This window comes from Tympanuchus pallidicinctus, unplaced genomic scaffold (assembly GCF_026119805.1).
Source record: "Tympanuchus pallidicinctus isolate F22 unplaced genomic scaffold, pur_lepc_1.0 scaffold26, whole genome shotgun sequence".
Classification (NCBI taxonomy): domain Eukaryota; kingdom Metazoa; phylum Chordata; class Aves; order Galliformes; family Phasianidae; genus Tympanuchus; species Tympanuchus pallidicinctus.
This window is the reverse complement of record NW_026294743.1, coordinates 8,282,457-8,294,472: the sequence shown is the minus strand read 5'-3', so window position 1 is coordinate 8,294,472 and position 12,016 is coordinate 8,282,457. Positions and strand designations below refer to the sequence as shown.

The 12,016-nt window shown below is 39.6% G+C and overlaps 1 protein-coding gene across 12 annotated transcripts in view; it reads left to right on the top strand.

The window, feature by feature from the left end:
* Nucleotides 1-12,016, top strand: part of NEK1 (NIMA related kinase 1) — a 53,312-nt gene that overhangs the window by 32,992 nt on the left and 8,304 nt on the right. For 9 of the 12 annotated variants that reach the window (XM_052690156.1, XM_052690152.1, XM_052690155.1 and 6 more), the window contains 10 exons: nt 603-680; nt 2,034-2,129; nt 2,532-2,693; nt 4,325-4,390; nt 4,478-4,712; nt 5,805-5,957; nt 6,926-7,040; nt 7,208-7,290; nt 8,265-8,482; nt 10,252-10,406. In XM_052690156.1, the coding sequence (XP_052546116.1) occupies nt 603-680; nt 2,034-2,129; nt 2,532-2,693; nt 4,325-4,390; nt 4,478-4,712; nt 5,805-5,957; nt 6,926-7,040; nt 7,208-7,290; nt 8,265-8,482; nt 10,252-10,406 (1,361 nt within the window). Of the gene's footprint in view, nt 1-602; nt 681-2,033; nt 2,130-2,531; nt 2,694-4,324; nt 4,391-4,477; nt 4,713-5,804; nt 5,958-6,925; nt 7,041-7,207; nt 7,291-8,264; nt 8,483-10,251; nt 10,407-12,016 lie in introns of those variants that run through there. The other 3 variants (XR_008208407.1, XR_008208406.1, XM_052690157.1) reach the window with 2 other exon arrangements.

Below are 12,016 nucleotides of genomic sequence, written 5' to 3'. Positions count from 1 at the left end.
CTGGAAAAAAGCTACCTAAGATTTTTTGCTTGGGCTTTGTGAAATCATTTCTACTAGGACTCCTCCTTATACTGCATGAAGCCTACTTAAATAGGCTTCTAAATAGTTTGTATTAAATCAGAGGTCTGTGCAAGTTGAGCTTTAACAGTTCAAGCCTACTGTGAGACTTGATTTTTTTTTTTTTTTACTCAACTCTGCCAGTCTGTTCTGTAAATTGCACTATGCAGAAGTTATGGAATGGGAGTTATTTAAAAACAGAGATTTCTGAAATACACCTTACATGTTCTTGTGTCCATTCTCCATCAACAGCCATCCACCCATTCGGTCTTCCCAGCGTTGTTGGGTCAACTTTCACTGCCTGTGCAACTTTAGGTCCATTAATTTCTTGCTTTCTTGTTTGTAGAAACTTGATATCATTATCAGTAATTTCAAAAAGCAAGTTTAGGCCAGTAGGGTATTTTATTTAAGTGAGAATTTACCATGTAGAATTCTGACTTGTGTTAGTCAAGTGATCAGTCTGAATAATCCCATTGGTCACTTCTATCTCTCAGCTGTTAAAAACAGGTGCTAATGATAATTAATTGAGGACTCATGCTTTGCAGAACGAAGCTCCCAGTTCTGATGGACAAGAGTCAAGTGAGGAAGCAGAAATGAAACGCAAAAAGATAGAAGCACAGAAGGTAATTGTGGGGAGGGAGTAAGTGGAACTCATTGGTTTTAAAATTGCCTTCTTAAAGTTTCTTGCTATCAATATCTGTTTACACATTCAATAATGGAGGTTTTCGTCTCTCGTAAGTCATAAATACTGTACTGAGGTAACAACTGCATTCAACTGATTCATCTTTGTTTTAAAGTACGTTGTGATGTGGCATAGTATAGGAAGATTTTGGTCCCATCCTTTCCATAGAGGGCTAGAGATTAGCCCTCTATACTAGCTGTAGTGCTAAAGGCACTTTGGTATAATAACTAGGATAGCCTTTTGATGGTGAAAGGGAAAGGAAAACGTAGCTTAAATAACATCTTCTAGTTTAAAGAATAAATGACTCTGCTCTTGTGCAGACAGGGCCACAGGTAGATCGTAGGATGGGCTCTTGCAGACTACTTGGAATCTTGTTTTGTTTGGTAGTTGAAAGCAAGTATAAGTCACAGGAATCGAGTTTTTACTTTGAGCTTTTTTCTCCTTGTTCTTTCTATATTAATAACCACCTCTACCATGCTATGTAGCAAGTATTACTCTACTTATTCACTTTGTCCCCTCGTCTTCAAGGAGCAATGTACAAACAAGCTGACCTTATGCCTAACCTTGAAACTAGAGGTGAAGCAGCAGCTGAAGCTTTTCTCATCTGTTGAATAAATATTGACAGTTTAAGCTGTATGTTTAATTGTTCGTGGTTGATGTTCTGGATGATGAAAAGCTGGACATGAGCCAGCATTGTGCACTTGGTGGTGGCCTGACTGACCGACTGCATCCTGGGCTGCATCAAAAGAGGCACCAGAGGGGATTGTTTCCTGTACTTTGCCCCTGTGAAGGCTCCATGTGCATTACTGTGTCCAGGCCTGGGGCCTGCAGCTGGGGAAAGATGCAGAGCTGTTGGAGTGGGTCCAGAGAAGGCCACAAAGATGATCAGAGAGCTGGAGCGCCTCTCCTGTGAACAAAGGTTGAAGCAGCTGGGCTTGGTTAGTGTGGGGAAGAGAAGATTTCTTCAGGAAAACCTCACTGAGACCTTCCAGTACTTGAAGGGAATTTACAAACAGGAGGGAGACTAACTTTTTTTAGATGGTCTGGTAATGACAGGTTTGGGGTGGGGGGGGGGGGGAAACAGTTTTAACCTAAGAGGGGAAATTTAGGTGGAAATTCTTTTCTCGGAGGTGAGGTTTGGGAACAGTCGAGTCTGTGCAGTCTGTAAAGAATTAAGTTACAGAAAACAAGATGAAGTGATCCAAGAATGTTTCTTTGTAAAATGTTCAGCAGAACTGTGTACTACTTTTTGTGTTTGTAGTTGATCCTTTTTTTCCTTGCTTGCTTATTACAGGCCCAAGCAAATGCTCGAGCTGCAGTTCTGAAAGAACAGTTAGAGCGAAAGAGGAAGGAAGCATACGAAAGAGAGAAGAGAGCTTGGGAAGAACATGTAAGCAAATGTACACTAAGTATGTAGTGCTCTGTCTTTGTATGAATGAAGTCTTTCATGGTGAATTTCTACCTTAGACAAGTTTGCCTTCTGAAATAGAGGAGAGCAGGAGCCAGTCACCAGGATTATGTTTAGCATTTTATTGATTATCTGCTGCTTACCAAAACGTATATAATCTTCATTGGATTGTGTGTTGCGAAGTCCAACTAGTGATAACTACAAAAAATGCAGAATGCTGTGGAGCTGATAAATTGGCAGTAATTAACATGTGTCATTAACAGTTGCATTTAGTACAAAAATGTGCGACGTTGCTCTTCCTGAAGGTTTACAGGAGTGTATCTGAGCATACTGTGGTGAATGTGCGGTCTTTGATTTTTCTTTTTCTTTGATGTACCTTTACAGCTGATAGCTAAAGGAGTAAAGAATCCTAACGTGCCTTGTCATGTGGGAGCAGCAGGACACAGTCCTGTGCACGGAATACAAGAGCCTGGAGTATCTCTTCCTAAGCAACAGCTTCCAGTTAAGCCCATCTCCATGACTTCTGCTTTGAAAGAAGTGGGAGTGGTAGGTAGTCTTGTGAAAAAATGAAAGTAATGAAAAAAACAGACAAGCAGACTGGGTTGAAAAAGAATTTTTAAGAGAATGTGTGTATTAGGTAGAAGAAATAGTGATTGCTTCAAAGAAAAAAAGACTAAATACCAATTTATAAGCTGCTGAAATACATGTGTCTTCTGAAATGCAAATCTGGTCAATTTTCAACAAAATAGCAACTTCTTTTTTGATGAATGAAGTCGTGGTTAGAGGAAGAAGTGGTTCACTAGACATGAAGCCTCTTGAAATCAGGTGTTAATGAGTTTGTAATCTGTGCCCAAGTAGAGTGGAACTGATAAATGTTAAGTCAGTCCATTTTATATCCTTGATTCTTTTCACTGACTTTGAAAGTCTATACTGATTATAACAAGTCTGACACTCAAGTGTGACAGCATGGTCTGGTTTTGTTGTTTTAAGACAGTATTCCAATTTTATATTTTCTGTGGCCTTTGGTCCCAGTAGTGTCAATGTTTACGTGTTTGTTTACTGTCATCTGATTTAAGCAATACCATAAAAACTCAACATGTGACTGCACAACTTGTGTTTTAAATGCAATCTGTTAATTTGAATGCTGACCTTTGTATTATTACCTAGGTTATAGATTTAATTATAGTACAGGGTTATAGAGCGTGTATGAACTTGGATATGATGATAGGAATACAATTAAAATTTAGCACAAAGTGATTTATGTAACTGAAAGGTGTCAGTTGATAGCTGGGAAGGTAAATTGTGTTGTGATGCAAATATCTAAATCATGGAGCACTTTTTTCATGTGGATCATCCGTCTTACAGCAAAGTAAGAGAATAACTCACTGAAAATCAGAGTGCTTAGTTGATCAGAAGGACAAGCCTTGTGCACAATGATTATAATTTTTGCATTCCTGCCTTCAATTATGTTGAATTATTATGCATATTTAATCTACAGTTTAAAACCAAGTATGCTTTCTGAAGGCAGCTCATTGTGAATGTTTTGACGAGTCTGAAGGGTCTCACCAGTAGTTCAAACTGTACTGCTCTTGTAATTAAAGCAGATCAAGAAGAATGTGAAGTGTTTCTCTGAAAAATGCTCTGCATAATGCAATATTTGCCTTTTCTTACTGTAATTGTTGCCAGTCAACTTTGTCCAAGCAGGTTTTCTGTGTGTTCTTGAATACTAAGGGAGTACTATTCTTATTCTTACTGACTTGGTAATACATGTGCTGTCATTACGAAAACTGTCTTTTGTGCCTTATTCTTTTCTTGACAAATGCTCCTAGATTCTGTCCTCTCAACTTTTTTGTTCTCACACGATTGCTCTTTTCTAGCATTGGATCTGAGTGTCATTTTGCTGTGTGACATATCTAGCTTTATCTCTGCCTTGATTATGCTGTGAGTTTTTACTTAACAGATTAATTTGCTCACTGCTTAAGGCAGCAAACAAGTCAGACTTCTGTCCTTTAAAGTGCTTGTGAAGCACCACAAAACCAGAAGTGTTGTGCAGTCTGTCAAAATCTACCTATGCTTCTCACTGAAAAGTCACCTCTAAGAGCCTTTCACTACGTAGATAAAGATTATTTTTTCTGCTGTACCTTCTACCTGATTTTTCCTGCTTCTTGGTTTTAAAGGATGGAGATGTAACCGCTGCCCAGGAGGTTAAAGAGGAAGTCAAGAAGCCAGATCTTGCAGTGCAGGTATGTCAGGCTGCATTCTGTTTAATTTTCTTTTCCTTTTCAAGAAAGATGCTGTTTTAGGTAATTATCTGTTGATCCTTATTTCAGAACAAGCGGCAAATACTGAAAAGGTTAAATCAAAATCTTAAAGCTCAGGAAGATGAGAAAGGAAGAAAGGATGATAAAAACATCTCTGAGTCGGATGGGTCTGAAGATGGTAAAGAAGAGCAGGAAGATAACTACCCACTTGTAGGAGATCGTAAAAGATGGGCGTCAAGAGCATCAGATTTGGTAGTTCCTTTAGCTCAGTTAACAATGGAAGAGTCTCTCTCTGGGACGGACCGTAAGCACTCTTGTCATGATATCACTAAATCAGTTTGCACTGTGTAATGCCTGCTTTTTATCAATCTTCATTTATTATTGCCCTTTTGTTATCATTTGTGTCTCATTTGCTTCTAAAGAAGGTGGCTATGTATTCGTTTGGATAAGGAGTAAATCATGTGTTTAGTAGTTAAATAACCTGCAGGCAATGTAAAAAAGAAACTCAACAAATAGTTGCCTAATTAAATACGTGGTTTATTTCTTCAAGCTGCCTTTTTAAGGGTCTTTTAAATAGGCACTAATCTAACAGAAAGAACAGATGCAGTTAAAATAAATGAACTTTATTTTGCTCTACATTTCTTTGTTGCCACTTGCAATGATTGGATGGATCAAAGTGGGAGAAGGTGTTGCACTACAGGTGTGGTGTCCAAGGATTGGCACAATAAAGGAAGGGCAAAAGATTGCTCACCCATACAGGAAGATTCTAGGTTCTTCACAGAGGAAAGCTGCACAAAGGAGGGATGTCCAGAAAGAGACCCTTCCCCAGTGGCAGTCAGCCCTTAAATGGGGGCTGCAGCCTTCCCCTGTGCTCCCAGGGCTGAGTCAGTCCTTGCCTCAGGTGATCAGTCAGTGGTTCAGGCTGTGACTCAGCAGTTCCCATACACCACTTTTTATGCTTTGTTTTCCTCAGAGGGAGAAATAATAAGAAAAAAATGTCCTGATATCTTATGACAAGGGATTTTCTATTTTTCTTCTTCCATATGAGCAAGCTGGTAGAAGTAGAGGTGAAATTTTTAATTAAGTGGTATTAATACAGACTTTGACAACTATGAACATCTCTCAAACTTTTTCTTCTGGAGTACCTGGGTTGCTGAAAATAATCCTTGCTTTTACTGTGAAGTAGATGATGTTAATTGTCGTTTGTAAATTTGGTAACTTACCATTAAAAGGAGTTGGCAGCAGAGGAACTCTAGACTTCTCACCATAGTCTTTAAGCTCTCTGGCTTGAGGTGAGGAGCATGATACTGAAATTGTAGTTTTTAGTTTTGTGGAGGTTTTTTGTTTACTATATATAAAGTGAACGGCAGTTAAACATGTTTTTGTGTCTTGACAGGGCAAACTATGGGGGAAGTAATTAGGCTGGATATCGGTGAACCTCGCAGGAAAGTCTGGGGCAAAAGCCCTACTGATTCGGTCCTGAAGATTCTAGGAGAAGCAGAGCTGCAGCTACCAACTGAAGTACTGGAAGAAATAGATGTAATAAATGGTAAGCACTGCTGGTGACCATTTATGCTGCAGGTGTAGGAAGTGCTAGCTTCACAGTTAGTCTATTGAGAACGATTTGGAAGTGATAGGAACATATTCTGTCCTTATTCTTGTTGCTTCCGTGTGTTGCCTCAGTTTGAAATGTTCCTAAACATTCAGAAGGGCAGCATAAGCTGATAGCAGAAGACACTGAAATATTTCACACATTCAAGTAGTTAGAAATTAGGATGGGTGTGCAGCAAGGCAAGGATCTTCCTTTTGTCAAAAAGCCATGGAAAATTGACTTGGTAATAAAAACGAGTCTGTTTATTTCTAAATAATGCCATCAACCAAATACTGTATTGCACAGTTCCTACTGCTTGCTGTTGGGGTGGGACTTAGCATACTAGTAGAATTTCGTTCTGGATGAGTTTGTCCTGCATACAAACTCTGTTGCTTCCTGTCTTTGCTAACTTTCTTACCTGTTCTTTTGTTATTGCCATTTCTGTGTTCTCTTTCCTATTTTCTTGTGCTTTACAAATGGTAGACACAGGAAGCTTTTAGAGCTTTAGTGTATTTTGGTCCTTGTCAAGTAGTTGATTTTAATAGAACTGAGGATGGTGGTATTTTGCTTCAAAAAAATAAATGTAAGGCTTAGTTACATTTGTTATACATATACTGAGAACGTTGGCTGTTAGCCAACACAACAGTCTGTCTCAGGTACCTTTTCATCTTAAAATTTATAGCAGCAAAACATGATTATCTTGCCAACTTTGGCTAAAATTTAAATTAAAAATATTACATAACAGTACAAGTTCATTCCAAATGTGTAGGTTGCTCTGAAAGTAATGCTTCCCATTTATTTATATGGAGATGACAACAGATGCAAAGAGCACAGTAATACTATTAGAGTAGACTCCCGGCTATTAAACACTAACAACTTCTGGTTTGGCATTCATTTCTCACAAGGTATGACTTAATTAATTTTAGAGCCTGATGATTTGGAAGCAGAGGTGTTGAAAGAAACTGAAGAAAATAAAAAGGACCAGAGCAAGGAATTTCCCATCGCTGTTAATGAAGTGTGGGTGAAAGAAAAAGAAGATAAGTGAGTTATTCCTTTATTGATCTCTCCCTTTCTCTCTCTAGTTCAGATAACTAGATACGTTAGTTAAAACATTTAAGTTTACCTAAAGCTTTGTTGCTTGTCTGTACTTCCTGGTTGAGGATCTTTTCAATGGACTCATGACTGTTATAAATTTTGTTTTCTAACAGTGCACAACATGACAGAAGAGATGAAGCAGCTTTGGAGAAAGCAGTGCTTGATGAAGTGCAATCACAAAATGAAGCTCCAGGAGGTCAGTGAGTGTATTTTGTGTTGTGACTGATGGGACAGAATGCTGGAGCTATCCCTCTTCTCACTCCTTCACTAACCTAACAGAGCAGATTTTCTGTTTTCATTCTATTTTTTAGTTCAGGACAAGTTTGTTGTGAGTTAGGGAGATGACTTGAGGGTATTATTTTTGCCACTTCAGAAGAAAAGATGTAGCATCAAAGCTATGTTACGTATACACAGGGAGAATAGCCCATTCTTTGTTACTTACAAGTAAATATCAAGCACAATAACAAGTGAATATCATTCACAAGAATGTTTTGATCTTGTATAATGACTGTTCTAAGTGTAAAGAAGACTGGTGGTTTTACTTGGTAAAAGTGTTTTTTGTTTGCTGACATGGCTAATATTAACGTTAAAATGCGGTGTGGGTAAAAAGATGCATTTTAAACAACTGTTAATGATAATCTGTTGTCTTTATTGCCTGGAGGAGTTGCCTTCTTTTTGAGGTTTCTAAGCTAATTCCGGAAGATGTAAGTATTTTATACCAGAAGGGAAAATACATCTACAGTAGTGTTGGTGATACTGAGACATTGATTAATTTCTCCATGAAGCAGTCTGTACATTTTTTTTCCTGTGTTGAAACACGTGTTGGGATAAGATTGAAGAAATCTAGTATATGGCAAGGAAAAAAGTGAGAATGGATGATTCCATCATTGCAGATACAGATTGGACCATGGTAAACAAGAGGGCATAAGAATGGAATAGACTGTAGCTAGGAGTTATGGATTCTTAAAAAATACCTGGGAGAATTTCACATTATAATGCTTTTACCTAAGTAATCCCAACAGACTTTAATACTCTTATGGTGTGATCTATTTTCCTTCTAATTGTACAACAGAATTTGGTTAGGCTCTGCTCATTTTAGTTTCCTTTTGCGTGGGAGCTTGGAGGTGTAAATCATTTAGATTTGTAATGAACTTTTTTATACCACCTCAGAAACTTGTTCCAGTGACTCTGTGCAACCTGAACCGTTATTCCAGAGGGTGATGCAGCCCCCAGCTGTACCTGCAGCCTCACCAGTTCTCTCATCTCAGTCTTCCCAGGAAGAGCCTTTTGTACCTCGTTCTCGTTCCAGATCGCCAGCAAAAAATAAAGGGAAAAGTTCCTTGTTTTTTGGACTTTCTACAGGGTTGTTTGATGCAAACAACCCAAAGGTAACAAATGTTTATTTCTTCAGTAATGTTTTGCATCTTCCTGAGTCTCCGTGAGGCCAAAACAGGCGGCGTAATGGTTTGTATTGATCTAATTGTGTCTGCCATGCAGTATGGTTGCACTGTGTTCGTAGTGCGAGTAGGGCTCACATGGTGTTTTGAGTCTCTGGTTTCATGTTCTGCATTCTGCCATGTATAATCAATGAATACACAGGTGTTATAATTAAAAAACATACAGGAAAGTTAGGCTAAACAGGTTTTCACACTAAAGAAGATAGGATGGAAAGCTTGTCCTGGGCTCACTCAGAAGACTCCAAGAGGAACAATCTCCAAAAGAGATCCTTCCTCACTGGTAGTCAGCTCTTACATGGGGTGCAGGAGTGGTGCAGCCGGGCTCCATGCCTTCAAGTAACACGGGAGAGTTGTCTTCACCTGTGCTCGCAGGGCTGACTCAGTGCTCGCCTCAGGTCAGAGGTTCAGGTCAGGATTCAGCTGTTCCCATACATGCCTCCAAATGTTTATGGAGGAATTGACATCACTTGAGGAATGATGTTACTTAGATTCGACTGAGGAGATTCTTACTCTCTACCTTTCCCCCTTTTTACAGTTCTACAAACGTTGCACTATTTTGCCATCATAAAAACTGAAAAGAGCAATGAAGGCATTTCATAATTTCTGTTAATGAGGTGGCTGGTTTAACATTCAGAGAAAGGGGATAGTGCAGTGTGAAATCACATGGAATTAAAAATAATTTAACAATAGGTATGGAACCAGTAGATTAAATGGGCCTAAGACTGTGCAGTTCTTGGATAGATTCTAAAATGCAAAGTGCGTAGAAGAAAAGCTACTTTGTGAGGAAACATGGGTGGCTGGCAAGTTGCACATCTGCAAATTTGATCAATATTTGGTGTGAAGACTTCCTAGCTGATGAAATGCTAGACCAAGAAGAATGTTCCTTGTGATTCTGCTATTGTTGTGAATGCATGAATGGAAATTGCACTCCTTGATTAATAGTATACTGGAAGATACCTGTTGGTTGATGAGGAAGTTTATTACTGCAGATGGTGCTGTTGGCGTGTTCAGAAGAATAAATGCTGCTTGATGAGCTGCAGAGAGACTATTTTCACAGACTAAGGGATTTACAGTGAAGTTGTCACTAAGCACAGAATGAACTTTGTACCCTGAACATTTAAAGCAGTGGACAAGCTTTGTAATGAAGCTCGTCAGTGTATGACTATGAATCATCTCAGCATGTCATGTTCCTGTTGATTTGACACATTCTTTGGCCATAAGTGTGTGTCCTAATGGTTAATGCAGTGCCAGATGAGCTGTACATAGTAGCAGAGAACTTAGAGAAAAGCAGCAGATGTTCTGTTGTTGTCACAACAGAGGGACCAAAGAGAGCAATCAATTCCCCTTTCCTGCTTGATTGCAGCCAGAGGAAGTTCAGAACTTGAGTGATAATTAGTTTCTGCTGCTTTTTTTTATTGGGGTGAATGTTTAGTGGTTTTTTTTTGGGGGGGGGGGGGGGGGGGTTTCTTAAATTTGCTGAGATCTCAGTGGATTACTGAGGCAAACTGTTTTGCTGTTGCTTTATTTCCGCTGCGAACAGCGTAGTATTTTAAACTTCTAGTACTGGGGAACTGCTTTGAGATTATTGTTTTCAGTATCCAACTTTGAGAAATAAAAGCTGACGTTTAAAAACAGATGGAAGCAACTTGTAATCACAGACTTGGGTTGTTTCCAAACACGAGGCTTTGTTACCTTTGCAGATGCTGAGGACGTGTTCGCTCCCGGATCTTTACAAACTGTACAGAACCTTAGTTGATGTTCCCAGCATAGCAGATGTGCAGCATCAACACAGTCTTGAAATAGATGATACAGAAGATGAGCAGGCCAAAGAAGGACCCTCTGATTCGGAGGATATGTGAGTGCAGTAGCATTATGGGGTTTTTAAAAAGGCGTCTTACATCAAGAATATTTTTGGTTATACATTATGATATACTGTATACCATTGTAGACCAGAATGGATTTGTTTAGCTAGCCAGACTTGAAAAGACACTGTATTTCATATCTGTTTGGTTTGAATCAGCGTTCAGTCTGAGTCTTGTTCAGAAAATGGCACAGTTGATGGGATGTCCTATTTGCAATGTCTGTCTGAACTGTTCCCAAATTCCGTCTGTCTTGCTTTGATTCTCGGAGCGAGAGAGGAGATCCTCTGATATTCTCTGAGTAAGAATGAGATGCAAGCGTGGTCAGATGTTGTCTGAGCAGTTTATTATCTAATTGAAGTGACGGGGAAGGGACAGGCTGGTGATTATTACTAATTAGGGCGACGGGGAAGGGAAGGTGGGCCATAGGAAAGATGGGAAGAGACCAAGAATTCAGTAAAGCAGGGACAGTCACCAGCAAGGATGAAGCAGTGTCCCTTTGTGTGCCATTCCAACAGTCCAAAGCTGATGCAGAATTTAGGGTGCAGAGGGAGGCTGACTGGCTGACCTTAGACAGCAAGCAAGCAGATAGTTCAACCGACAGCGGATGTAGGAGGCAGGCAGGTCTCAGGTAGCAGGCCCAGGAGAATCAGGCAGCGGGCAACTTTCATGCCACAGGGTGTCTGATACCGAGCACAGTGCTCCTGGTTTGTAGGATTCTTCTGCCCAGCATTCCTGGGCACTTAGGTTAGAATCATGTGCAGCACCTGTGGGCAGGCATGTCCTGTTGCTTGAGATGTGCCCACAAAAGGCAGCTCATCAGCAGTGTAGCAGCTGCTTATCTCTCATTGCCTTTGGCCTGCAAATCTTCAGACAAAAGATTTCTTGGACTTGTCTGTCTGTTGAAGTTGTCCAACAGCAAGCTTTGAGGCAAAGGAGCAGAAATAGTCTCTTACACCATCCAAGATGCTTTTCTGTCTGTCTTTACTCCTTACATTCCCCTGAAACAGATCAAAGTTCAGATCAAAGGCTACCATTCTTCTAAAAATGAAGAATTGTTTAATATATTGTTTAATATATCCTTTCATGTTCAAGGGATCTCTGCTCTTCTGTCTTCCTTGCTGTGGTATAGGGATGTCTTTAAATTCCCCCAGATTCTTCCAGGGGCCTCAAGGTCTGACCTTGGGCTGACTGTTACACTCAGCTTGAATAGTCTGCAGGGGTGAAAACCATCCAGTCTGTCTGTTCTGATGAGACCTAGATCTGTTTTGCTCCAGATAATTCTATGTGGTTTCAGGTTTTCATTTCTTTCTAGGGTTTCCTTAAAATGCATTCATTTTGTTACTCATCCCTGGACTCCGTAACCTAGCTCTTAGTTGTCCTTTGTTTCTCTCATCCTAAATTTTCATTTGTTCAATGTGACTTATAAACAAGACAATCATCTTCCCTGTCGGTGTAAATTGAGCTTAGGTCTTTGTGTTGCTTTGTGGTTGTTCTTGGTGGTGGTTGAACTAACTTTATCAGTTTCCTGCTGTCTTAGGACATCCATGAAATTAGCATTTATCAAGGTTAGTGGATAAGGTATTTAACTCATATCTGTGCATTG